General features: G+C 47.7%; 1 protein-coding gene across 6 annotated transcripts in view; it reads right to left on the reverse strand.

Moving 5' to 3' along the window:
• Positions 1 to 26,779, reverse strand: part of MBD5 (methyl-CpG binding domain protein 5) — an 802,917-nt gene that overhangs the window by 606,206 nt on the left and 169,932 nt on the right. For all 6 annotated transcript variants that reach the window (XM_069616504.1, XM_069616508.1, XM_069616506.1 and 3 more), the window contains one exon: positions 11,830 to 12,010. In XM_069616504.1, the coding sequence (XP_069472605.1) occupies positions 11,830 to 12,010 (181 nt within the window). The remainder of the gene's footprint in view (positions 1 to 11,829; positions 12,011 to 26,779) is intronic.

Below are 26,779 nucleotides of genomic sequence, written 5' to 3' on the forward strand. Positions count from 1 at the left end.
TATTGAAGGTTCAAGAGCTGAAACCTCTTCCGAGGATCTGTTAATTCAGACGCCTTCTTTTAAAAATAGAAAAGTAACTAAAAAAGATTGCAGGTCCTACAGTTTGCTAATAAACCATCCAACTAAGCTCAAAAAGAGTTACAAAAAGATTTCTGATGGACTCCACAGTAGGTCCAACAGACTGCGGCATGAGATCCATCCAGGAGAGTATTAGATACTCCTGTCCCTTAGTCTGGGAGGGATGACTGTTAGCTAAGGTTTTCATCTTTATGATAAACTATTCAGGTACCTGGCGTTGCCCGTGCCCTGATCGAGAGGTGTCATGTGCCCTCGAGGATGTTGCTCTTGTCCTCTAGCTGGCAAGTCTTGCGTCAGTTTGCTCTGGCATCTCATTTGCCCTGGAGAAAGTTGCTTGTGTCCCATGGTCGGCAAGTCATGCTGCTGTTTGTTGTTGTGCTTCAGAAACTCTTGATATTTATTTTCGCTTTGCACCAGATGGAGCTTTACCAAGTGATGTTTGTTTTTGCGTGGCATGTTTCAGTCACTCAATGGCTTCAGCACATTTGAGAAAATGTCCAAGAAAGATTGATTGGGCTCTCTTCTCGTGAATGAACTTTAGTAAACTGTAACCTTGCCATTTCCCATATTTGGAGTGGTGTGATAAAAAAAACATTTATTTTTTACATTCCCTTTAAAAATGCTTTAATAAACACTTTTGAACGGTGTACACTAGTAATACATTTCAAAGGAATAACCAACACATCGAACATTTTGCTTAACACTCTTTTGCAAATGCCTCCTTCTAGTACCCACTGTAATGAATCGGGGTGAGTCTACAGAGTGAATTTATTGCATTCAAACAGACTACAATCTTGCACCAGACAAATGAGGAATCCATGCAAAATTTGGTAGCAGTGTGTTCAGCGGTGTGGATTTGTATAGTCGGACAAACACACACATCCCCAAAAATTTGCATATAAGATTTTTGCATCCAAACAGACTATGATCTTGCCCCAGACAAAAGAGGAATCCATGCAATATTTGGTAGACGTGGGTTCAATGGTATCGATTTGTATACCTGGACAAACATACACACACACACACACACACACATACTGAGTGTGTGTATTTATATATAAAGATCTTCCTGACCTTGTCAACCCCAGAAACTTTTGCTTGGGCTTGGTAATTATTTGACCTTGCTCCGAGGTGAGTGGGGATCTTTGTCCCCTCTCACCTAGTCTCCTTTTTAATTCTATTATTTTTTGGATGAACTACTGCTTGCAAGAAGTAAAAGTGGGATTCGCATCCCCTTTACATTGATATAAGTGAGCCAGCACACCACACCTTATGTGGAGTGCTGGGGGGATACCATGTATCCCCTTTCTTACTTACCCGGTAACATTTTTGATACAATTGCAAGTTTACTTTAATTACTGGTGGCAGTGGTTTTACCTTAGTGACTTCTTAGTCTTATTACTCACTGGCTGTTAAATCAGCCTTGGTAATGCACAGAAGGGCCACCATTCTGTCTTTCTTTCCCTTAAGGCAAAAAATGGTGTTGCTAATAATTCGGCCTCTCAGGTTCTTCTCATGGTCTCTCAGAAAGTGAGTTTCCTGCAGGCACAATCGATAGGTTCCATTTCTGAAGGCCTATTCTCAACAAAGTGCATTCAGCATCCCCACTCTCAAGTCAGGGATCTGCCACCCAAGTCAAAAGCAGAACCAGTAATTTCCACTAAAGTAGAATAACAAGTTACTTTTTTACCTGGTAACGTTCTTTCGATGGGATGTTCCGACGATCTATTCCCCATCTATGACAGGTAATCACCACAGCTGTGCTGCTTTGCAAAATTTTCAGCGTCTGCGTCGATGATGTCGATACGCTGTCCTCGAGGGCCTCCGTCGAGCCAACATCACCGGATGTTATAAGTAGGACGCACGACGCCCATAGCCTCAGTTGTAGTTTTTTTCCCATAACGTGTGGCACCAATCTTCTGCCAGTATGACCACAGAAAGCCTTGCGGAAACGTAAGCTGCAATCGCATAAGAAATTCTGTAGCGGGGCAGGCTGGGAGGGAACGATGTGGAATCTGTCGTCGGAACATCCCATTGAAAGAACGTTACCAGCTAAGACAGTAACTTGTTCTTCGAAGGGATTGGTTCCTGCGACATATTCCACATTTATGACAGATTCCCAAAGTAGTACCTACATATAGAGGTGGGAAAATAATTTAGAATTTTAGACTGCACAATTAAATTGCAGAATAGAGGACCGCCTTGCCAAAGGCCAAGACCTGCCCATGGATATAATCCAGTGAGTAGTGTTTTACAAAAGTATGGACAGAGGCCCATGTGGCTGCTTCACAAATGTTACAAATGGGAACACCCCTCTGCAGAGCAGTAGAGGCAGCCACACCTCACGTAGAATGGGCCCGTAGGCCTACCGGAGGGTCCATACCCGCCAAGCGGTAACATTCAGAAATTGTCAGGATAATCCATCTAGACCACGTCTGCTTAGTAACAGCTTGTCCCAAACACCTTCCAGCGTATCCTACAAAGAGTTGATCGTCCACTCCGACCCGGGACATGCATGAGATGTAGAAACTTAAAGCTCTCCTAGGATCCAACCTATGGAGCCTCTCCTCTTCCTTACCAGAATGTCGAGGAGGATAGAACGCCGGAAGAATGACCTTCTGGCTTAAATTAAATTCCGACACAACTTTCGGAAGAAAAGAAGGACGAACCCTAAGGAAAACCCTGTCCTTATGAAACACTGTGAAGGGTGGCTTAGCAGTTAGTGCCTGCAACTCACTCACTCTGCGAGTGGAAATAATCGCAACTAAAAATACAGTTTTAAGGGTCAACAGTCTCAAAGGACACAAATTTAAAGGCTCAAATGGAGCACCCATTAGGAATTTTAGAACCAAGTTCAAATCCCAACCGGGCACCTGGAAAGGTGATGGTGGGAACACATTAGTTAGCCCTTTCAGAAACTGTGTAATTAAAGGAATCTTAAAGTAAGAACACTCCTCAGATGAGCGCTTAAATATAGACAGCGCCGCCAGGTAACCTTTAATGGTACCCACTTGCAGGCCCTTGTGGGCTAACGAAAGCCAAAAAGACAGAACCACAGGAATGGCACATGAAAAAGGATCCACATTCTTAACCCTGCACCAGTCACAGAACCTTCTCCATCGGCAATGGTACAGGGACTTTGTTGCAGGCCTTCTGGCCGAAAGCAACACCTCCATCACGTCTTCAGGGAGGTCCCAATCCTTATACCTCAACCTTTCAGAAGCCAAGCATGAAGATTGAGGGACTTGACCTCTGGATGGAGAACCTGAACTCCCCTCCCGTGAGAGCAGTTCGTCTCAATAGGGAAGACTGCGTGGAGGGCAGATGGACATGTCGAGAAGTTCCGGGTACCACGTTATCTGGGCCCATGCCGGAGCAATGAGGATCATGCGGGAACCGAACCTCCGTAACCTCCTCAGCACCTGCGGAATAACGGGGACTCAAGTCTTCGTCATCCCGCAAGTGCTGAGGAGGTTACGGAGGAGCCTTAGGGGATGCGTTCGTAGTAGAGTGGTCCTTCCCAACAGTGGGAAGGACCACTCCACTACGAACGCGTCCCCTAAGGCTCCTCTTGGAGGAAACTCCTGCGAGCAGAATCTTTTGCATTTCCGGTTGACACTGGTGGTGAAGAGATCCACTTGAGGGGTCCCCAAAAGGGCAAAGATCTCCAGGAGAATCTCCTGAGCCAGCTCCCACTCGTGAGAGACCGTGCTCTGCCTGCTCAGAGCGTCCGCCGCCTTGTTTTCGTCTCCGGCCAGATGAACTGCAGAGATTGAAATTTCCTGCTGGATGGCCCAGAACCAGAGCTGCATAGCCTCTCTGCACAGAGGAAGTGACCCTGCCCCCCCTCCCTTTTTGTTGAGGTGGTGCATGGCCACTGTGTTGTCCGTCAGAATCAGGACATTCTTCCCTCGCACAGTCGGCACAAAGGCCTTCCGAGCTAGCCTGAGGGATGCGTCCATCAAGACCGTCACCTCGGGCCAGAGTAGCCAAAATGGAGCCCCCTTCATCCGATTGCCTTCGACGGCCCACCACAGGAGATCCTGGGCGATCGCGGTCAGCACCTGAGTGGGATCCGACATCCTGCCGGAGGACTGCGACCACTGCATCTTGAGAGCCCACTGCAGAGATCTCATCCACAGCCTGGCCTCTGGCACCAGAAGAATGCAGGATGCCATGAGGCCGAGCAACCTCAAGAACTCTAACGCCGGGAGACTCTGGGCAAGCCGAAACTTTTGCACCATCTGCAGAATGTGAAGAGCCCTCACCTGGGGAGGGAAACACTGCCACAGGGATGTGTCGAGCACTGCTCCGATGTACTGGAGCCCCTGGGTTGGCGTCAAGTGGGACTTCTTTAAGTTGAGGGAGAAGCCCAGCCTGTGAAGGGAGTGGCAGGTGACTGACAGATGATCCAGGACTTGCTCGGGAGAGCGCGCCCTGAACAACCAATCGTCCAGGTAGGGGTAGACGTTAATCCCCCCTTTCCTGAGATACGCTGCCACCACCACCATGAGCTTGGAAGAAGACCCTCGAGGCGGCGGTCAATCCGAACGGCAGGACCCGAAACTGAAAGTAGGAGTCGCCAACCGCGAACCTCAGGTACTTCTTGTGCTTGGGATGAATCGGCACATGAAAGTAAGCGTCCTTGAGGTGGAGAGGCACCAACCAGTCCTGAAGTTGAAGGACCTGGAGGACTTGAGAGAGAGTAACCATCTTGAACTCGTCCTGCCACGTCCAGACCCGACTGAACGGATTCACACATGGCATTCTTGCCATCCTGTACAAGGGCAAGAAAGCCATCCCGTTCCTTCCCTTTGGGAATATGTTCAGCCGCCAATGAAACACAATTCCACAGAGTGAGAGTGAAACGTGCTAAGGCACACACGGAGTTGGCTACTTTCAAAGCCATACCCCCTAAGAAAAGACTTTCTTCGCCCAACCGTCAAAACACAAGTAACCAGGGTCGCCACTGGCTGAGCGGTACTTTTTCAGCAACGACTTACCCACTGCCGGGAGACTCTCCGGAGCAGTCCAAGCCGCAGCCACCCTTCTTTGTGAGGCCATATGGAATGGCAGTACCAGGTCAGTTGGTGGACCTTGGTCTAAGATATCTGTCAGGTCATCCTGCAGAAAATCTACAAGTGGCGCAGACCACCCCAAGTACTCCGGTCACCCTCGACATCAGCCGGCTGTACAAAGTGTCAACATGCGTACCAGGCTCAGGCCTGCGAAACTCAACCTCCGGGGAGGTATCATGACCACTGGCGTCGTGCAAAGACTGACGCAGGTGTTCAATCTGGCTATGACCAGACAATATTTTGTCAGGAACCTCATCCGGAAACAAATCTTCCTCAGACCCTTCGTCCACCTCAGAAATATAATCCAGAGGCTGGAATAAATCCCTGGAGGAGGGCACAGAAAAAGGCTCAAAGACAGGTCTCACCGACTTCTTCAGGGCCTTCCTCGTGGTTTTCACCGATGCACAGGGTACCTCCGATAAAACATCCTCGAAAAGGCGTCGACAGAATCGACGTAGAGCGTGGCGCTGATGGCTTCGACACAGGCCTCGAGGGCAGAGCCCCAAGTGTGTCCTTCGACGGCCTCGGAGCCAATGGCGTCGTTGACTTCCTCGGAGGTGGAGCCTCGAGAGAGTCCCTCGATGGACATGGCGCTGATGGCGTTGACATCTTCTTCGAAGACCTCACAAGCTCCGACGGTCTCGAGGGCGTCGAGGACCGGGACCTGGAGCGGGCATGTCTAGAGCGATCCACCTTGTCCGATCGGGACCTGGAAGGCTCCCGATAATCGCGCCGACCACCCGAGCCCAAAGGCGTGCGAGCGGTGGCCGTAGCACATTCCTTGCCAGCTTCTTTCAAAGGCGTAGACGGAACGGAGCCCTGTGATTCAAAAATCGCCACCATCTCCCTACGAAATGTATCCCATTCCGCAGGAGAGGAATGCTTGTTGGAACAAGCAACCCGCTGACGGGCGGAGTCCTCGGACAAGGACGGGGAAGGCGACCGGTGAAGGTGCTTCCGCCAGTGCCTCGAAGAGGCAGAGGAATGGCGGGAACCACTCCGGGACTGAAACTCCCTGGACTTACGCCAACAACGCGGAGAGTCGCCTCTCGAATTGGCGGTCGAAAGCCCAGCGGATTTTGACTTTTGTGGATTGGAAACCCTATCGACAGAAATCTTCTTCTTCTGCAAGGCCTTCGATGTTAACGACTAGCAATCGTCACAATCATCAGTGGCGTGGTCCTCACCGAGGCACCAGAGGCAGGCGTTGTGCGGGTCCATAAGCGACATCTTGGAACCGCAGTCCTGACACTTCTTGAAACCCAGCCGCGGGGTAGAAGAATACGAAGACATGATATCTTCACAAACGAACAAGGATTCGAAGAACCGATAGGATATAACTCAGAAGAACCGAGGTGTGCCGAGATCTCCGAAGCGAACACGTTCGTAGAAAAATTGGAACTGAGGCTATGGGCTCCATGCATCCTACTTATAACATCTGGTGACGTCGGCTCGATGGAGGCCCTCGATGACAGCGTATCGTACGTCAGAGGCAGGACGCAGAAAATTTTCCGAACCAGCACAGCTGTAGTGATTACCTGTCATAGATGTGGAATACGTCGGAGGAACCAATTCCTTCGAAGTGAGTGTTCTGTTAGGAAATACTACCTGCAGAGCTGTGATTGGTAAGTGTATCGCAAAGACCTTAGTATTTGTAAGGGAGAATTCTCAGAAATGTGCTAATTCCTCTCTGCCAAATAGACCCCCAGCACTTTATTTTTAACCTGGAGAGAGTGAGACCTTTTTCCCACTCACTCATGTATTTTTCTGTGATTTGGACTCTGTGTTTCTTGGGACTTTGGAGTCTGACAAACTCCATAGACATCATCTTTAGCATTGTGACACACAGCACCTTCAGTGCAGTGGCACAGGGAATTCTCTTAGATTTCCCAAAGGTGTAAATACCTTCCCTTGGTCAAACTACTGTTTGAAAGAGCAGTAAAGTGAAATTTACTTTACTTACAATTTGTAACTTTCTAGACGCAGCACACACTATCTTACCATTGGGTGCTGGAGGGGTTACTCAGTATCCCCTTTGTCTAGTTTCTCATGTAACATTCTTATGTTAACCTTTCTACAATTAATGGCTGGTGGCAGTGGTTTAATTTTTACTACCATTGTGTGTTTTTACCGCGGGCTGCGTTCACAACTGCAGTAAAGCACCCCTGCGTGCCCATTTTGTCAAAATGGCCCAAGTCTTCTTTTTTCGCCATTTCTTGTTGGAAAGGTCCTTCTTGAGATTTACTCTGCGCGCCCAACCAGGTTTGGTCCCTTAGCTCGCTTTGTCTTTGGCGGGATTTACAAGTGAAGCCCGCCTCTAGCTCCAGTATGTCTAGCAGGGGCAGGTTCTCTGGCAAGGACAGCCACCTTGCTGTGTGATTGACAGCCAGGCTGGAATGAATGGGAGAAACCTGCATAAAAGGCGAGGCTTTTTGGCTTGGAAGGCAGAGTTGACCACTGGACGAAGGAATCCGAAGAAGAACTTGAAAGAGACACCTGCTGCAACTCCTGGACCGTTGGTTTGCCTGGTGAAGCCCTGTTGCTGTGCTGAAGCTCTGAATTTGCCTTGACTAGAGAAGCCCTGCAAAGACGACTTCTCCCCTTGAGTTGGTGGGACCAATTAACTCCAAAGTGAACTTGTTTGGACATCCTCTTGGAGCTGGCTGTACTTCCCCCCTGCTGCTGCCGGAACCGAAGTGCCAGGGAGAGGAACACCAAACGGAGAGCATCACTTTTAAGACGGACCCGAGCTGCTGGAAGATCCTCCGGACTCTCAGTAAGCAGGACTGCCCAAGCCTGAGCCACTTCAACAAAGTGCTGGACCCCAGATGCGAGGAAAGTCCAGAGTGGTATCCGTGAGACTGTGGTGGTGCTATTTGCTGAGTCATGAGGAGCTGAAACCGCGAAGTGCCGCCGAATAGAAGTTGGTCCTTTTCTGCCGCTGACCGTCCCGTTGTGTTGTAGGAGTCCCCAGACGTTCTCCCTCTTGTCCCCACAACTGAGGCCCAGGAACAATGGGATCTACAGAGCCACTCAAGAACAGAAGCCAGCTGGAACCATTTCTTCTAACCAAAGGTGCTGTACAGTCTCTTTGTCTTGTAGCCTTACTTGATCTCAGCTGAGACTTGTCTTGGTTGCTTCTGTATTGTTGCTTGTATCTTCTATCTCTCACAAGCGTCCCAGCTTGTGACCCTACATTGATTCTACCTTTTCTACAGAGACTTCTAAAATATTGTGCAAGACTTTTACTTACCTGCAAGAAGTGCTTCAGCTCACCTAGATTCTTGCCCAATTGACATTGGCTGGCCTGGCTCCCTAAATCACTCATCGGCTTGTGTTTTACCTTCCCTCCATGAAAGGGTTCATTTACTTTGCATTGGGGGGTTCAAAAGTACTTACCTGCTTCAGAATATTTGTTTGATCTCTTGGTTTATTCTGAAATCCCTTTACTTTGACACACATCTAAGTATTGCTCTAAATGTACCAGTGCTATATGTTAGGCAATGAATGTATGCAGTACCCTCTGGGAACACTACAAACAACTCTGACTACAGGTATAGGAAACCCATCCTTTGGTATAAGTTTGTACTACACAGTTTTGGTAGCATGTTGAACAGTCAGGCTTATCTCAAGAGGGGTCAATGTGAGCTGTAGTGGAGTTACACAGAGATGTACAGTTACAATTATTCAAATAAACTATTACACTCAATGTTTCTTGAATAAACAATTATTAATTTATTTATCAGTCAGTTCGAATAAGCCTTCTTCAGAAGAGAGCAATATAACAGCAACACTCAAATATGCTTCATGAAATACACACTCTTAATATCTCTAAATCAGCAGATACCCTTTTGGGATGGCCCACAGACACTACCTACACCCTCAGGTGACTTCAATTGCTAGGGTGCTGGGGACATTAATCACTGTTGCATTTAGGATCAAATAGTAATAAGTCAAAGGAAAAGATTATTTAGGACAAACAAGAGACCACAAATATTCTTAAGCAGACAAATACTTTCAGATCCCCCAATAAGAGTCATTCAGTGGAAGAGGCTAAGCCAAAGTCAATAGACAAAAGTCTATGTAAACTGAAGCACTTCTTTGCCGGTAAGTATAAAGTCTTTGCACAATGTTTTAGAAGTCTTTGAAGAAAAGAAGAATCAAATGTAGGGCCACACACTGATTAGACTTGTGAGTAGTAGAAGATGCTTCCTGGGAGTCCAGGGGATCTTCCTGGAGCTCTGGGCCAGCTTAAAAGCAACGCACAAAATCTGGTGTTCCTCTTCCTGGCTATACGGTTTCCAGCAGAAACTCTGTGGAAATTCAACCAGCTCCGAGATGGATGTCCAGGTGGCTTAATTTGGAGTTGATTGGTCCCACCAACTCAAGGGGAGAAGTCGGCCTTGCAGGGGCTTCTCTGTCGATGCGAGCTTGGCGTTTCGGCACTACAGCAGGCCTTCACCGGGCAAACCAACGGTCCAGGAGTTGCAGCAGGCATCCTCTTCAAGTTCTTCTTCGGTTCCTTCGTCCAGTGGTCGACTCTGCCTTCCAAGCCAAAAGAGTAGCCTTTTATTCAGTTCTCTCCCATTCATTCCAGCCTGGCTGTCAGTCACCCAGCAGGGTGGCTGTCCTTGACGGACAGTCAGCCAGCCAATCACCACAGAGTGCATTTGGGTCTCCTAGTAGACTAAGCACAGGGAGTTTCGGGCACCTCCCTCACTTCCTGCCTACCCCAGACACCCTGGAGCCAGAGGCGGGCTTCACTCGTGAATCCTGCCAAAGGCAAAACGAACGATGGGACCAAACCTGGTTTGGCGCACAGAGTAAATCTCAAGAAGGATCTTTCCACAAAGAAATGGCGAAAAAAGAAGACCGGGCCATTTTGACAAAAATGGCACCCTTGGGTGCTTTACTGCAGCTGCGAACGCAGCCTGCGGTAAATGCACACCACGGTAGTTAAAACAAAACCACTGCCACCAGCCATTCAGTGAGGAAAGGGTAACATCAAAAAGTTTACACAAGAAGCTAGACAAAGGGGACAGGTAAACCCTCCAGCACCCTATTGTAAAATAGTGTATGCTGGGTCTAGAGAGTTACAAATGTAAGTAAAGTAAATTTCACTTTACTGCTCTTGGAAACAGTAGTTTAACCAACAAAGGTATTCAAACCTTTGGGAAATCTGAAAGACTTCCCTGTGCCACTGCACTAAAGGTGCTGTGTGACACAATGTAAAAGATGATGCATGTGGAGTTTGTCAGACTCCACAACCAAAAGAAACACAGTGTTCATAAATCACATAAAAATACATGAGAGTGTTGGAAATAGGGTCTCACTTTCTCCAGGTTGAAAAAATCAAGTCCTCAAAATCCAGCAAAGTTGCTGGGGATCTCTAAGGTAGAGGGAACTGGCACATTTCTGAGAATTCTCCCTAACAATATTTTAAAATCCACAGTGTGCTAGCTATTTAAGTAAGTCACCTGGGGGTGTAGGAATTGTCTCTGTGCCATCCCAAATGGGTATTTGCTGATTTAGAGAAACTAATAGTGTGTATTTTGGAGTGTATTTGTGTGTTAGTATTATATTGCCCCTTCTGAAGAAGGCTTATTCAAGCTGATTGTTAAATAAATTAATAATTATTTAATCAAGAAACCTTGAGTGTGTTTATTTGGATACTTGTCACTGTGATTCTTTGTGTAACTCCCCTACTGCTCACATTGAGATAAGCCTGGCTCCTCAGCCACACTACCAACTTGTGTAGTTCAGACTTATACCAAAGGTTGGACCCCTATTGCCAGGAGGTCATGGTTGTTATAGTGCACCCAAAGGGTACTACTCAAATCTTGCTTAACAGTGGTTCTGGAAAACGAAAGTAAAGACACTGCAAAAAAACAGAGGAAAACAAGAACCCATCTCATAACCAAGTCCATCTTGCAATAAGTCCATTTTATACAAACACACAAAATGAGGCATTGGATACGTCCTTCTCCCACATACCTTGGGCATCGAACCACAAATGACGCCTCTCCAACCTGCCACCCTCCCAGAAAAGAAACATAGCCCATATATTTGCAAAGAAAAACTCACCCTAGCCTCCTGATGAAGAACACTGTTCGATTTACCCTTTCACTGCTCTTGTGGGAGAGACAAAGAAACACACACAGACACACACACTCTTATGTGCAGGCAGTGCAAGCTATCTTCTCTATCCCCCCACCCCCAGTCCACCATTCTTTTAATAATATGCATTTATTTAGTTGAACTTGTCCATGCCACCTAGCTACAACTCACAATAAAAAAATGTTTTTACATTTTACATATTTTGTAAGCAGCCATCCCAAAAATAAAGATTGTTTAGGGGTCAAAATGTGTGCTACTCTGTTAATGTTTATAAACTGAGGAGGTACGTCATTTATTACAATTAACAAAAACCTGGAAAGCAGTTGGTTCTAGGATTAAAGTACACATATGCATCCTGTAGCTGTTTGAAATGTATTCCCAAAAGACCCCAAAAAGTGGTGCTAATTGGAGGAAGTCTCACTTTTTAGGCAACACAATAGTAAACCTCTCCAGAGATGTGCCAAATGCAACACAAGACTATGTGAGACACGCATTTTTTAATTACACTAAGCAAAAATTACTAATCATGTGAAAGCTCTGAAAATATTATACTTACTTGTTCCTCCTCCTGGACTGGTTAAAACAAGGGAAGGATGCGGTGCTTTCATGCTTTTATGGAGAGCAGCCACAGCAATGATTTTCCGCTTGTGAATGCACAGCTTTGTAACATCTTCGTCTGCTCTGACATCCTCTGCAGTTCTTTGTTTTACAGCAGCTCCAGGATCAAAATTAAACACCTAAAAAAGGAAATAACATTCATGCCTTACAATCAAAGGGCATGTACTAGTAAAAAAGATCAAATAAATATTACTCCGTTATGAACAAAAAGTTCAATTGTACAAGAGAATGGCATCTCACACTAACAAATATTGAAGAAATGCAGCTCTTTAAAGTAGTGGCCTTTTTGGTACAAAGATTACTATTTGCTTACTGTAGTGACTTATCTTCAGATTCATTAGCCTTGTTAAGAGGCGAATAAATGCGATTTGAAAGTCCTGAGGCATGAGTGAATCATATGCTGGTTTACGCAGAAACTTGCTTTTCCATTACTTACCAATAATCTTAACAATAGAGCCTCTGGTTGGGTTGACTGAAGCTAGAGAGATGTTTTACTAACAGGGAAATTAAGGGGAGCAAATATTTCTTACTTCTAATAGGCCCATTCTGATGAACCTGCAAGAAACGTTGGTAGGAGTCCAACCGAATGCACACCAAAACCAAACATTCCTCATAGTGATTCTGACCTATTTCCATGCATGGCAGAGACGGATGGAGGAGTCACTACACAGTGTGGTAAGGGTACATGAACCCAAGGCCTGCGTGGTCAACTCCACAAACGCATGCACTCTGCGAAGCTCTGCAAGAGCAGCAATCATGACAAACACGAAGGTCGTTATTGCTACTTCGATTCTTACGGATTTCAACTGTTTTTTCCCCGACGCATGTACATTAGGCATTATCTGCTGGCACTATGCTGGTACATGGAGAGAACAAAAATGAGTCTTCTCTTAACATTCTCAACGATTCAGCTTTCAAAGAACAAACCCCCAAAGCTCTAGCCAAAGCATGACCTTTCAAAAATGAAGGTATTCTGAAGAGGATTTCCAAAGCATAGTACCTAGCATAAGGGAACAGAATGCCAAGATTTTCTATCAGGAATAACCAAGCTCCAGTGTCCAGTATTGTGATAGCTGTTTTCTCTTGGCTGTTATGAAAGCACTGGCCTCATGATACGTTGGTTGGGGTTTCTAATGTTAACTCATGCACCCGCGCTAGTCCCAAAGTCTAGTACTAGGCTCTGACTTCATTAGTTTTAGTTCTAGAGTGAGAGATAACTCTGCTGTCTAAACTGGCTTCCTGTTAGGACAGTTTTTCTGATGTCCAACTAAGGTATTAGTAAAACCATTCAACTGAGGCAGTAAAAAAACACTTAGTATAAAGCTGTACCACATGAGTGCAGGATAGCGTAGACAGAGCAGCCAGGCTTATTTTAGGAGGGAGAGAGGGCTATAGAATCAGTACAAATGAGATTGTAATACAAATGGTCCAAAGAAACACTAAAACACTATGTATTGTAAAAATAAATGGTTTATTTAAATACAAGCAGGCCCAGATACATCTTGGGGGAAATAAGTAATGTCACATTATATATAACCACATTTATTAAAACACAACACTATGATTTGCGCCTTGAAACACTTGTGTATAGGCGCGTTATAAATGCCATATCATATCATATATCATATCATGCTTGAAGGTACACAGACCAAAGCATATAACCTAATTTGGAACATCTAACTGTAGTTCTAGGGAAGTCAGTAATACCAGGGTAGTAGACACTATAAATTATACTGTGACGCTCAGCAAGAAATCACACAGTAATATCAACTGGACAATATACTTTTCTAATCTAGTGAAACACAGATTCTACGAACAGTATAAACCTATAACTCTGATTCAGGATAACACAGTTATTCTAGGGGAGTTGGACCTCGCAATGTAATACTCAATTATAGTTGCTTTTCAGTTCACAGACTAAGAGGAGCAATAACTCCATCTTATTTTAGGATAACACAGTTATACTTAAGTTAAGTAAAACCTATACAGGCTATAAGCAACTTAAAGGCAGGTATGAACCTAAGACTGTTTTGTGTCGGTCTACAACAGACCAGGCAAAGCAATACCCAGTGTTACACTTTATGAATGACTCAAAGTTATTCTAGGTAGTTAAAACCTAATGCAGACTTATTATGGACAGGCCAACAGCAAGTTGGGGGAAGCAAGACCCAGTTGGGGGACACTCATACATTTATCCTAACAGGAATAGTGAAGTGAAACCAGCAGCATTACTTTTGGGAAGATGCACAACCAAATCACAGGTGAGCAATATAACCTTAAATCTACTTTCTGTTAGAATGGCAACAGAGTTTTTTTTTTTTTTTAACTTTTCTTTATTGACACAGCAAGAGAGCAGACTATCAACAACGTGTACAAGGCATATATAGTTGCAGGAACCTGAGTCCCAAAACAATGCATGGGGGATACAGACCGGGATAGATGTACAGAGTTACATATGGGTGAGGGACAATAGTGGGCTAATTGACTTCACCAGGACGAGGGGAAGACAGTAGTTCTAGGTCATCCTTGCTATTCAGATAGGTACAGAATTCTGTCCATACATTCTTGGGGTGGGGCGAGAGGTCAAAGGGAGGGTATTGATGTAGTCCTCCTCGCACGCTTGGGTCCAGGTAAGAGCCCTCAGCCACATTTCAAACGAAGGGGGGGGAGCAGCGCTTCCAACATTGTAGTATGCATTTTTTAGCTACTATGGTGGCGACATTTAGAAACTTGGACCCTTTTCTCAATTCGGGGCTGTCCCACAGGCAGAACAGTATAGCTAGAGGTTCTGAAGAGATGTGGGACGTTGTAATCTCTGAGAGGGCGTCAATTATAGCTTTCCAGTATGGGGCCAATGCGTCGCAGGACCAGAACATGTGCATATGGTCCGCATATGGGGATTTACATCTAGGGCATGTGTGAGCCTGGGTGTGTGCAAACCTGTCCAATCTGAGTGGTGTGTAGTATAATCGGTTTAGAAGCTTATATTGTATACACCTATAGCTGGCATTCTGAGAGGTGGTGCGGGTGATCTGTGATGGGGAGCCCTAGCTCACCGCTCCATGCATCGCGTGCCGTATGTGGCATATCCGTAGGGTTGGCCATCAACATTTTGTACAGCGAGGACACCACCCCTCTGGGTCCGGCCGAGTTAGATATATATTGAATCTCCGGCGAGTCAGGGGGCTCATCGGGGTACGAGGGCCACCAGGCTCGGATCGCTGCTCTCAACCTGAAGTATTGCAGCAGTTCCAGCGAGTGCCGGAGTGACCAGGCTGCCATGTCTGCGGGGTGATGAACTTCCCTTCAGGGTATAGGTCGGCCAGGGCCCGATACCCCAAGTCATGCCAGTGTCTCAATAGTAGTTTATCGTGTGTGGGGCTGAGGCCAGGGAATTGCCAAATGGGCAGCCATTTGTAGTACGGGTGGTGGCCAGGCTGTGCTTGCAGCATGCGTCTCCAAGCCATAATCGTAGCCATCACGGGATCGGCCTTGGCATTGGTATGAAATGTGTGGTGGAGTATGAGAGAGAGGGTGTTAGTACCCTCACTTGCCAGCTTTTCGAGCTTCACGTGGGAGGAGGTGGGGGGGGGGGGGAATCAGTGAACGTGTACCAGTCTGTGGCGTGCTAGGCCTGCGCAGCTGTCCAGGATTTGGCGAGGTCAGGGGCATTGAGGCCCCCCTTCTCGCATGGAAGAGTCATATGCTGCCATTTCTTGCTAACCGCACCAGAGTGTCACAGAAATTGGGCGCACGCAGAGTGCGGTTTCTTGAAGTACTGCTTTCCAGGCCAGATCGGGAGATTCCCAAAGACGTAGAGCAACTTAGGGACAGTTATCATCTTGATCAAGGATAGCCTGCCTGACAAGGAGAGCGGGAGATGATGCTGTTTCAACATTTGGGCCTCCGCCAGCTGCGCAACAGCCACGTAGTTGTCGGCCAGCAGTGAGGCTCTGGTAAGGGACACCTGCACCCCAAGATATCGGATACCGTTCAGTGACTAACGGAGGGGAAATTCACATGTCGGTTGTGTAGTAGTCGGCGTGAGCGGGAAGATTTCGGATTTGGTATTATAATTTATGGAGAAGCCCGAAAATGTGCTGAATTTTGTTATGTCCCGTATGATCGGGTCCAGGTGGGCGGCCGGATCTCTGATGTAGAGGAGGACATTGTCCGCATATAGTGAGATGATCTCTGGAGTGTTGCGTAGACGTATACCTTTACGTGTGTGTTTGTCTCTGATGCTGTCAGCCATGGGTTCGATAGCGAGCGCGAAGAGTATCGGGGAGAACGGGCAGCCTTGGCGGGTACCTCTATAGAGAGCAAAGGGGGCCGAGGTCCTGGTGTTACCAGGACTCTGGCCACGGGGTCTGTGTAGAGCAGCTTGATGTATGTTATCATGCGTGGGCCAATTCCCATTTCATGAAGTACTGCCCACATATATTGCCATGACACCATGTCAAATTCCTTTTGGGCATCAAGGGTGACCGCTACCGCGTTTGCGTTGGGGTCGATCCTAGACAGGACAATGAATAAGCGACGGATATTGAGGGCTGTGGATCTGCCGGGCACAAAACCACTCTGGTCAGGATGGACTAAGTGGGTCATGATAGGGAGGAATCTACTTGCAATGATCTTAGCGAATATCTTCATATCAGTGTTAATCAAAGAGAGAGTCTGTATGAGCCACACTCATCTAGCGGTTTGCTCGGCTTGGGCAACACAGTTATAAGCGCTTCGCGCATGGATTGGTTGAGTGTTTAGCCTGAGTGCCTCGTTCCACAGCTCCAGGAGCCTGGGTGCCAGGATAGCTACGTGTTCCCGGTAAAACTCGGCCGTGAGGCCGTCCGGGCCCGGTGCCTTGCCCTTGGGGCAGTTCGAGATGACTGTGGTAATCTCGTCACGAGTGAATGGGGCTTCAAGTTGGTCGGATGTCGCAAGGGAGAGGAGGGTCATAGGGATTTGGTCTAGTAGGGTATCTGTGTCTTGTGGGCTGTGTACCTGCTGGGGACCGTAGAGGGTTTTGTAGAATGCAGTGAATGACTCGAGGATGCCCTGGTCGGACCAGCACAGGGCACCGCATGTGTCTTTGACACACTCAATGCGAGTCCTGCACCCCTCTGCACGGATCAATCTGGACAGTGTCCTCCCCGGTCTGTCCCCCTCACCATATTCCCTGGCTGCTACGGGGCGGGCATAATACTGGACCTCCCTCTGGGCATGGGATTCAAACGTTTCCAATTCCGCTCTGATCTGTGCCAGTGTGGTCGGGGAAGGAGCAGAGGTATATTCCCTCTCGAGTTCTTTTAGCTTCGCTTCCGACCGCTGGAGGCCGTTTTTTATAACCTTGAGGACACCGGCTTCTCTGGAGGTGCACATCCCCCTTATGAACACCTTAAATGCCTCCCACCTCACCCCATCGGAGGTGTCGTGTCTGTTGTTACAGTCGAAGAAGGTGTTAATATCTGCTAGGATGTCAGCTCTAAAGACGACATCGGGGAGGGCCTCAGATTCGAATCTCCAGGCGGAGCGGGGAGGGTGGTCATGTTCTAGCGTCATGCGAAGCATTACCGGTGAGTGATCGGAAAATGTGTGCGGCAATATCCTAGTCTCCACGGCTCTGCCCACCATGCAACCTCATACGAGAAACAGGTCTATCCTAGAGAAGCTGTCGTGCACCGATGAGTAAAATGTGTACTCTCTAGCCTGTTGTTTGAGGGCTCTCCATACATCCCTGAGACCCAGCGTGTCCATGTGTGTTTGTAGCCTATGGGCCGCTCGTGATGGAGCTCTACGGGCGGTCCCGGATCAGTCCAAGTTGTTATCCAGAATTAAGTTCATTACACCGCCCCATATGATAGGGATACCAACATACCGCAGAAGCATGGCAGTGATGGCGTCAAAAAAGTCAGGAGTATCAAAGTTAGGGGCGTATGTATTGACAAGGAGGCATTCCATATTAGCGAGCAAGCAGTGGAGTATTACATATATACCCTCGGGATCAACGTGGCTGGTGCGCGATGAGAATTAGACTGATTTGTGAATTAGAATTAGTACCCCCCTGGACTGGGTTGAATATTTCGTTTAGTATCTGTTGTCGCCCCATGTCGGGGCAAGGTGTGACGCTACACGCCCGAGGGCATGAGTTTCTTGGAGGAAGAGAATCTTGATGGCATGCCTCTGGGCGTAGGCAGTTATCCTACGGGCTTTGGTGAAGTTGCTCAGTCCACTAACGTTCCATGACATGAAGTTAAGGGCCATAGAGTCGCATCATGGAACATCCCTGCAGTAGTATTTATACCCATATCGTAGATTGCATATGCCGTGTGTGTAGATACACTGAGTTGAGGTCTGCCGTGTTTTTTACTGTCAACCCAATCCCAACTGTGCCTCCCCCCACCCTCACTGCCCAACCCCGAAATGCAGTGTAGTCCCCCAACTTCCACACACAACAGCTACCAATGGAACCGACTACCACCAGGAGGTGAAGGTCGGAGGGCCGAATCCAACATGGAAGAGCCCACATCCCGGCCCAACAGGGGCCAAACAATAGGAATAGCCAAAAGAGAGCCCAACCGTGGCTAACTCGCAACAATGGTGTATGGAACATTGCAATCGCAGTAGGGTGCGCCATTGCCGTGCACTGGCACGCTTGGGACCCAAGGGTGGCCCGTTGCAAAGCAAGCAGTATTTTGCAGTTCTGTGGCGCTAGTTTATGAGTTCAAAACAACAGTCATGGGGTAATATGTAGACATTACTACATTGAAAAGCATGCGTTTATGCCCCATGCAGTTGCTCACGATGAACAGTTCGGTAATAATGCGTTAGTTGAGCAATAGGTATCAGAGATGCTAGAAGACATGCATGCAGCTGGAGTCATTCAGCCGGTCAAGTGATACGACAAGGTGAGCTATTAATGTGGTTTACGACCAGCGAGGCTCTCTATACACATGTGAATAGAACAATTAGACGGTGCAAGCCTCAAGCAGGGTTCAGTCATTATCCATAATGTCCCCAGCGGGAGGATGAGGGGGAACATGTGCCTCTATAAATTTCACTGCTTTCGAAGGGACCGTGAAGAAGTAGAGTTTATTGTTGAAAGTGAATTTCAGACAATCAGGAAACAATATGGCGTATGGGATATTTCTCTCTCTGAGCAGTTTTTTCACTCCAAGAAATTGACGACGCTCCTGCTGCACTCCAGTAGAGAAGTCAGGAAAGATTCTGATCACTTGCGATTCCAATCTGAGCTCTCCCTTTTCGCGTGCAGGGCGGAGGATCAGGTCGCGGTCTATAAAGCTAAGAATCTTCGCAATGATGGGTCTCAGGAAGTCTCCAGGTTTGGGGCGAGGAGACAACGCCCTGTGGGCTTTCTCAATGGTGAAAAAGGGAGACATGTCTGGATTACCCAGTAGGTCTTTCAACAGGTTCTCAACTGCCAGTTCGAGCTTGCCCTTCAGTGCGTTCTCCGGGACTCCGATAATGCGTATGTTATTTCTCCATGATCTGGATTCGAGATCGTCACATTTTGCTTTCACTGATTTCATATCCGCGACCAGAGTGGACACTGTGCCCTGTAATGTAGTTATATTATCTTCATTAGCTCCAATCCTGTTCTCAGCCTCCAACATTCTCGTGCCCTGTTGGTCTAGTTTAGCTCTGAATGACGCCACGCATGGATTGATGTCATCAAGCTTTTCATGGAAGGCAGCAAAGTTTCTGGCCATCGATTCCATCATTGCCGTCAGGTCTGTGGCAGGTGCTTCTGGCAGTGGCGCATCATCCGCCTGGCCATTTGACGTGTGGGCCGAGTCAGATCTCGGGGTGGCTTTAGCAAATGTATCCATGGCTCCGGTTTTGTTAGTGTTTCTGGACCTGTTGGACATTGTACAGCGTGGTGGCAGGACACTCGGTGCCCAGGCTCGGATCTCATGCAGGCGTTCCGCTTCAGGAGGTCGTGTGGTACAGAGACGGAAGGGAGGGTCCGCCGCAAGCACTTCAGTGAGTGAGGGACTGGCTGGTGGGGACAGTCCGTGTCTACAGCGATCGTGAAGGTGATTTTAGAAGAGAGCTGCAGGGGTGTAGGCAGCCAGGGAGCGTGGGCGTGTTGCCAGAGTGATTCCACCGTGGTGAATACTGCGCCAGTACATGGACGCCACAGGCCCCCTGCACCAAGTGAGGAAGGTTGTGAAAGTTGCAGGCCCGGGAGTTTATTCAGGGAGTGGCCCTTCCCCCTTTTCGAAAAAAGACTTAGGCAAAAACACCTGAAGCAGGCAGGCCCATGTCATGTCGAGGGCGGGATTGCGTCCGGGGGGGCCAAATGGCCCCGTGGTATGGTCTGTGGCTGGCAGCCTTGCAGAGTCATGTTGTAGTGGGGGCCTCTGAAAGTGTGAATAGGTCTTTCCCGGATGTTCAGCACTAGGTCACAGTGCTGTTCACCAGATGGCCGCGTCGCCTGGAGGAGGAGATCAGGGGAGAAAGTGCTTGGAGGGGGACCCGGGCAACACCTAACATCTGTGTAATCAGGGTGCAGCTGGGTGGACTTCATGCACTGGCAACAGCATGGGGCCAAGTATCATGGGGAACGGTCCCCGCTTTAAGTAGGGTGCAGTATCTGAGGCCGACAACAGATGAAATCAGCACAAGGGCCGCCCCCCCGACCCTCTCCTCACCTGCTGTGCAATATGCGGGCCAGGCCGCGAGGATCCGGTCCACCAAGAGGGCCCCGGGAGCCACCCGCCGAGGGTAGGTAGCAGGCCCAACAACTCAGTACAGGGCCGCGATCTCCACAGGCGGGGGCCGCGGCGCGGGTGCAGTGAAACGGCGGCGTAGGTGAAGGATTGCTGCAGGCTTCCAACCACCAGGCAGACCAGAGGAGGAGCCAGGCGTATCGCCGCAGGGTGGCCCCAGCGACTGCACATCTCCGGCCCAAGCAGAGGCCTCCGGGGCCCCAAAAACCGGCCCAGCACCGCAGCACCCCTCCACGAACAGCGCCTCGGGTCCGGCGACGGGCCTCACGTGCCGCATGGAGCCCATAATCCAGGGCAGGCGGATCCAGAGGTGGCCGAAGGGTTTTCCAGCAAGCGTGCAGCCCGGGCCGCCGCAGCACAGGTGACCAGGCAGTGACAGAGGTCACACAGAGGCGCCGTGGGTCTCCGCCAGCACCAGGGGAGGCCCCACAAGGAGACAAGGCAGGGGGTCCGTATGTCAGCTCCAGGAGGCCATATGAAAGCCAGACTTCATACGTTGGTAGCCCACAGTGTCAGCAAAGCATAGGGACGGGTATCAAGCCATGACGATGAGGAAAACCGCAGATGTCCAAAGATGAAAAGTGGCCGTGCAGTGAGTCGAAAAACTAAGCAGCCATCTTGTCTGCTGCTCAACAGCGCCCCCCGGCAAAAGAGTTTCTAAGGAAAGAAAGATGTTACATATACTTTTCAGAATGGCAGAACATTTCTAGGTTAAGTAATAAATGACAAGTTACTCACCGTAGTGACTAGTCCTTAGTCCCCTTTCCTCCATACTTTATGGGCGTACCTTCCTAGGGACAGGAGATGGAACCTTTTTCACCAGAAAAACCTTCTTCCCCTTTAAATTAAGAGGCGCGCATGGGTGCGGCCCTCGGTGCAATGCGCTCCCCATTACACCGCCCACCGGCGCCACTCCTCAGTCCCCACTGACGCGTCGACAATATTTATCATTGACTAAGGACACCTGTAATATTAGGGGGGAGGATGATGGGACATATAGAGGAAAGGGGACTAAGGACTAACAGTATGTTAGTCACTACGGTGAGTAACTTGTAATTATTCTTACGTCCCGTCCCCTTTCCTCCATACAGTATGGGCGATTACAACTGAATGTAGCCCCAGGGTGGAGAGGAGACCCTCCTTAAGCAAACAAGTTCCTTAGAACTGGCTGTCCGAAGGCCGCGTCTGACTTAGAGCCGTGTCCAACCCGTAAGGTTTACAGAAAGCTGAAGGGGTTGTCCAAGTAGCTGCCCTGCTTATGACCTGCCACGGAACCTGCCGCTGGAAGGCGATAGCAGTGGCCTTGGCTCTGACCGCGTGAGTGTGCATGCATGTTGGCTGGCAGCGGCTTGCGCTGCCCCTCATAGGCTTCCTTGATGGCCTCAACCATCCACCTGGTGATGGACGCCTTGGATGCCTGATAACCGGGTCTGGCTCCCCCAAAGGTGACAAAGAGTGTGTCCGATTTGCGGAAGCCCCTGGTCTTATCCAGATAGAATTTCAGAGCGCATCTGACATCCAGACAGTGCAAGACTCTCTGAGCCTCGTCCTTGGGGTCCGCAAATAAAGCACGCAATACTATTTCGTTGTTCAGATGGAAAGCAGAGAGTACCTTAGGTAGGAACGTAGGACCACCTTATCCCTGTGTAAAGTGGTATAGGGCTCTGAAGCCACCAGAGCCTGGATCTCACTGACTCTGCAAGCGGAGTTGAGTCCTACTAGCAGAGCGGTCTTGATGGTGACCAGCCTGATGTCCGCGGACGCCATTGGCTCGGAGGGTTTGGGCGCCAAGGCGCCCAACATCACATTGAGATCCCACACAGGATGTAGCCTCTTGATGGGCGGGTAAAGACTGGACAAGCCCGACAGATGTTTCTTGACTATTGGGTTGGAAGAGGAGAAGACCTCCTCCTCCAAAATCCTATAGGCCCCTATGGCTTCCAGATAGGTGCGACATGTGACCACCTGTATTTATTTTATTTGTATTTGATTTATTTAAACCTTTACAAAACAGCAAGAAACCTATAGTCAAATCCAAGAACATAACATAACAAAAAATCCAGATCAACATCAAAATTAATAATAATATTGTTAAAAGATACTAAATAGACAATAGAGGCACTCTTTTTCCTCATATCCCTACATTCAAAAAAGTCTCTCTTAAGGAATGGAATTAAGTAAAAACATATATCTAATTCTTATAACATAGTTCATACACAGTAAAACTTTAAAAATAAAAAAGGGGAGAAAAATAATTAATAGCAATAGCTACATACTACAGATTCAAACTTTTAATAAAACCTGATAAAGCTAAACCCTCATGGGTGGTGTGGCTATTAAGGCACCGTTTCCATGCCCACTCTTCATGGTACAGAATATAATAAACATTAAGCGGCTCCAAAAATGTACCCTCAATGGCCGTAGTGACACACACATAATTCACACTATAATGGACTCATAGGGAAAACACCTGTTGACGTCCCCAGAACTTTTATAACACAAAAAGTGGCAGGTGATTGCAACTTGTACATTGCTTTGTATATTTATAGCATCAATCTATCTAACCCTCCAGATTATATCACTGTAAACCCTCTTATATTATTCTTTAAAAGCTCTAATGTCTCGCTGGGAGTTAAGACTTTCTGATTCTGTTCACCCTCACTCCGTTTTTTGGCCAAGATGGAACCCCTGCAGCAGAGAAGAAATAATGGGCAGGGCCAAATTGCAGAGAAAGAACATGCTCTCTGTTTAGCATTGTTTTCATTTCCTGCCCAATGTTGTGAAAAGACCCTGTACTACATACAAACAAATTAAGTACAATTGTGTGTTTTGAGACACCACCAGGTGATATCTTTTTATACTAAAATAGGAGCCTAGCAGGCCCTGCATTTTAAAGTGTCCCTGTTTGCAGAACAAAGGAAGAAAGGGGTCAGAAAGGATAAGTTTACCTCTACCACTATGCCCATATCTTAACTCCGAGCGAGACATTAGAGCTTATAAAGAAAATTATAAGAGGGTTAAGAGTGATATAATCTGGAGGGTTATATAGAATGATTCTATAAATATATGAAGCAATCGACAAGTTGCAATCACCTGCCACTTTTTGTGTTATATATGTAGTGAGACACACTCCATAACCAAATGTTTTAGAGTCTCCAAATTAGCCGAACAGAACCTACAGTTGGCTTCGCCCAATGGGCGTAGCGATCTCCTTGCCAAACTTTCACTAGTAGGTAAGACATTCCATCGGGCCCTAAGAATAGGGCCTCTGTAAGATCTATCTGGGAATTGCACAATAACAGTTGTAGGCAAACCTCGGGTTGTGTGCTCATGATTCAAGTGGAGTAGGGAGGGATAAGAGTGAAAGTCATCGATAGTCTGACACCAATCCAGATCGAATAAGGCTCGTTTGACATTCATGGGATTTGAGATTAACATCTCCATGGACATTCCAGTCTCATCGAGGATGGCTATTGACCTATCCTTCCAAGAGATCAGCGTATGTGGAAAAATGTAGGTTTCTATCCATCAGATGGTACAGCGTATTTGGCATTGCAGTTTACATTTTTGAGTACAGAGATAGACAGGCCCACTGTACCCGTGCCCACATCGAGATTATCCCCAATTCGAACCTGACTGCAGAAATAAGAATCGCATTCGGGGCACCCAAAATTCTTCTCCAAATGCGGCCCTCTTTTCGGTTCAATATTTCTCTTAATTAATCAGATTGCAGTTCCAGGCCATAGGTTAATTTAGGAATAATTTTGCTTTTCAAAAAAGATCAAAGCTGGTTTCAGGGAAAATCTCGCCAAACCTATCTATCTTAACCAGCTGATCCTCCAATAATTTTGCCTTATGTAAAATGGGCTCAGTAATTACTTTAGAACCCTGATGGGCCGAAAAGTTGAATCCCAGGTATCGCACTGATCCAGCAAGTTTCAGGGGAGTCCCGCCCAATTTACCAATGAACCCTGAGGTCTTTGCCCTTGCTTTCCTGAAGAATAAGATTTTAGTTTTATTAGGAGTAATTATTAAACCATTGGCTTTAGCATAAACTTCAACATTTGTAAGAGACCGTTGAAACCCCACCCTAGTGTGATAAAAAAATTAGTAGGTCGTCTGCGTATGCAAGCCAAATATTATTTTTTCCTTGCCAATCTTAGGAGCAAGGAGTACTTCCTTCATTAGCGAGAGCGCAACGTCAGAGAAATATTGGTTGAAGAGCCAGAGGGCCAGTGTACAGCCCTGTGTAACCCCCTGGCAAGATAGACTTTTCCTTGAGAGATCCCCCTTTTGGTTTAGGCGGACCTGGACACCACAATTTCCATAAACACTGCTGATTAGCCTCAAGAGCCCCAAGGGCAAGCCCTAATTGACCAGCTTGTTCCACAATCTGCCTAGATGGACATGCGTGCCCACTCCTCAAGATGAGATAGCAGGAAAGTCGAAAAGATCTTACAGTTTGCATCGATAAGTGAAATAGAGCAGTAGTTCGATGGGTCAGTCCTGCTACCACTCTTGAAGAGCGGGACAACATGAGCTGTATTCCAAGGAATTGGAGTGACACCCATGGAAAGGATGTCGCTAAACTCCAGGTACAGGAGATGGGCCCAGGTAGATCGATTGTCCTTAAAGGTGTTATTTGTGAGGCCGTTAGGCCCGACGGCCCGTGATCGCTTGCACCTAGAGATCAATTTTTGAATGGTTTCAAGGTCTAGAGGAGGATTCCACCTTACAACACTGGTTAGATCTAATACCAATTGGGCGTCTGCCATAGACAGCCCAAACCTTTCTTCATAGAACTTGATCCAGTCTTGTTCAGATATTGAGTTCAACTGACAGGTTGCATAATTGGGGTCCTGCCCATTCACAAGATACCAAACGGCACTCACATCAGCAGTAATTAGGATCCCAAGCATGTTTTCTGCATCAATCTGAAGCATTTCAAATTTAATTGATTTGCAATAATTTTTATATGATTGCTTGAGCTTCCTAATTAACTCCCAACGAGTGGCCTCTTCATGGTCAGCACGCTGGATGTGTTTCACTGCGGTTCTCAAGTTCTTTTTTACGTGTGCGAGTTTGGCATTATGACAGTGGGCATGTCTAACCTGTCGATGACTATTAACTCCACACCCACACCTAAATCATCGATCATTTGACCGACGAATGACTGGAACGCAAATGCATTGAAGTTGGTGAGCTTCCACTCATAGGTCGAACAATTGAGTGCCTGTAGTAGATTGGAATTCAGACGGCGAATATTCAAATCAGTCCATCTGACTGCATTAACTGCTACATTAGCAGTCAGTTGGAGCTTTTGCCGACATTTCCTGATGCTAGGAACCCAGTTGAACTGTGCAGTAAGGATGGAATGATCACTCCAGTCATTCCTGAGAATATCAAATGACCGGCGGCAATTCATTAAGAAGGGGTCAACAAAAATATATTCCTGAGCCTGAGTGGGCAAGGTGTGCCGAGAACGAGAGCACATTGTCCAGTGTGCACGTCAGGGGGTCGATCTCCTTAGACTCTGCCCAGTGACAGAACCTGCTCCATTTACTCTTGTATTGGCTCCTAGTGGCCTTGCTCATAGCGCCCTAGATGATCTCCAGGTTAGACTGAGAGGGTGACCTGCTCAGGAACGACGCTGCAAGGGCTAACTTCTGAGGAGCAGGTAGAGAACCCTGCCCCGCTGCTGGGACAGGAGAGGTGCCGGGCCCAATGGAAGGTGAAGGGGTGGTCTGTCCGGGAAACCACAGCCTCACTGGCCACAAAGGCTCTAACATTATGATGCTGAAGTGACAAGCTCCTTTATCTTTTGAAGAGTACCCTGGGGATCAGGGGTGTGGGAGGAAAGGCATAGGCTGTCATGCTCTCCCATTGAATCTGCATGGCATCGCCCAGGGAACCAGGGCCCTCTCCCTGCCAAGACGCATACTGTTGGCACTTCCTGTTCTTCCAGGAGGCAAACAGATCCACCGGAGGATGGCCACATGCGTTTAAGACCACCTGCTGCACCTAGTCGTTCAATTGCCACTCGTAATTGTCCGCTCACAGCCTGCTGAGCCTGTCAGCTTCCAAGTTGGCCACCCCAGGGAGGTGGACAGCCCTGAGGTAGATGTTTTCCAGGGCCCA

This window comes from Ambystoma mexicanum, chromosome 9, assembly GCF_040938575.1.
Source record: "Ambystoma mexicanum isolate Mex_15411 chromosome 9, UKY_AmexF1_1, whole genome shotgun sequence".
NCBI classification, from domain to species: domain Eukaryota; kingdom Metazoa; phylum Chordata; class Amphibia; order Caudata; family Ambystomatidae; genus Ambystoma; species Ambystoma mexicanum.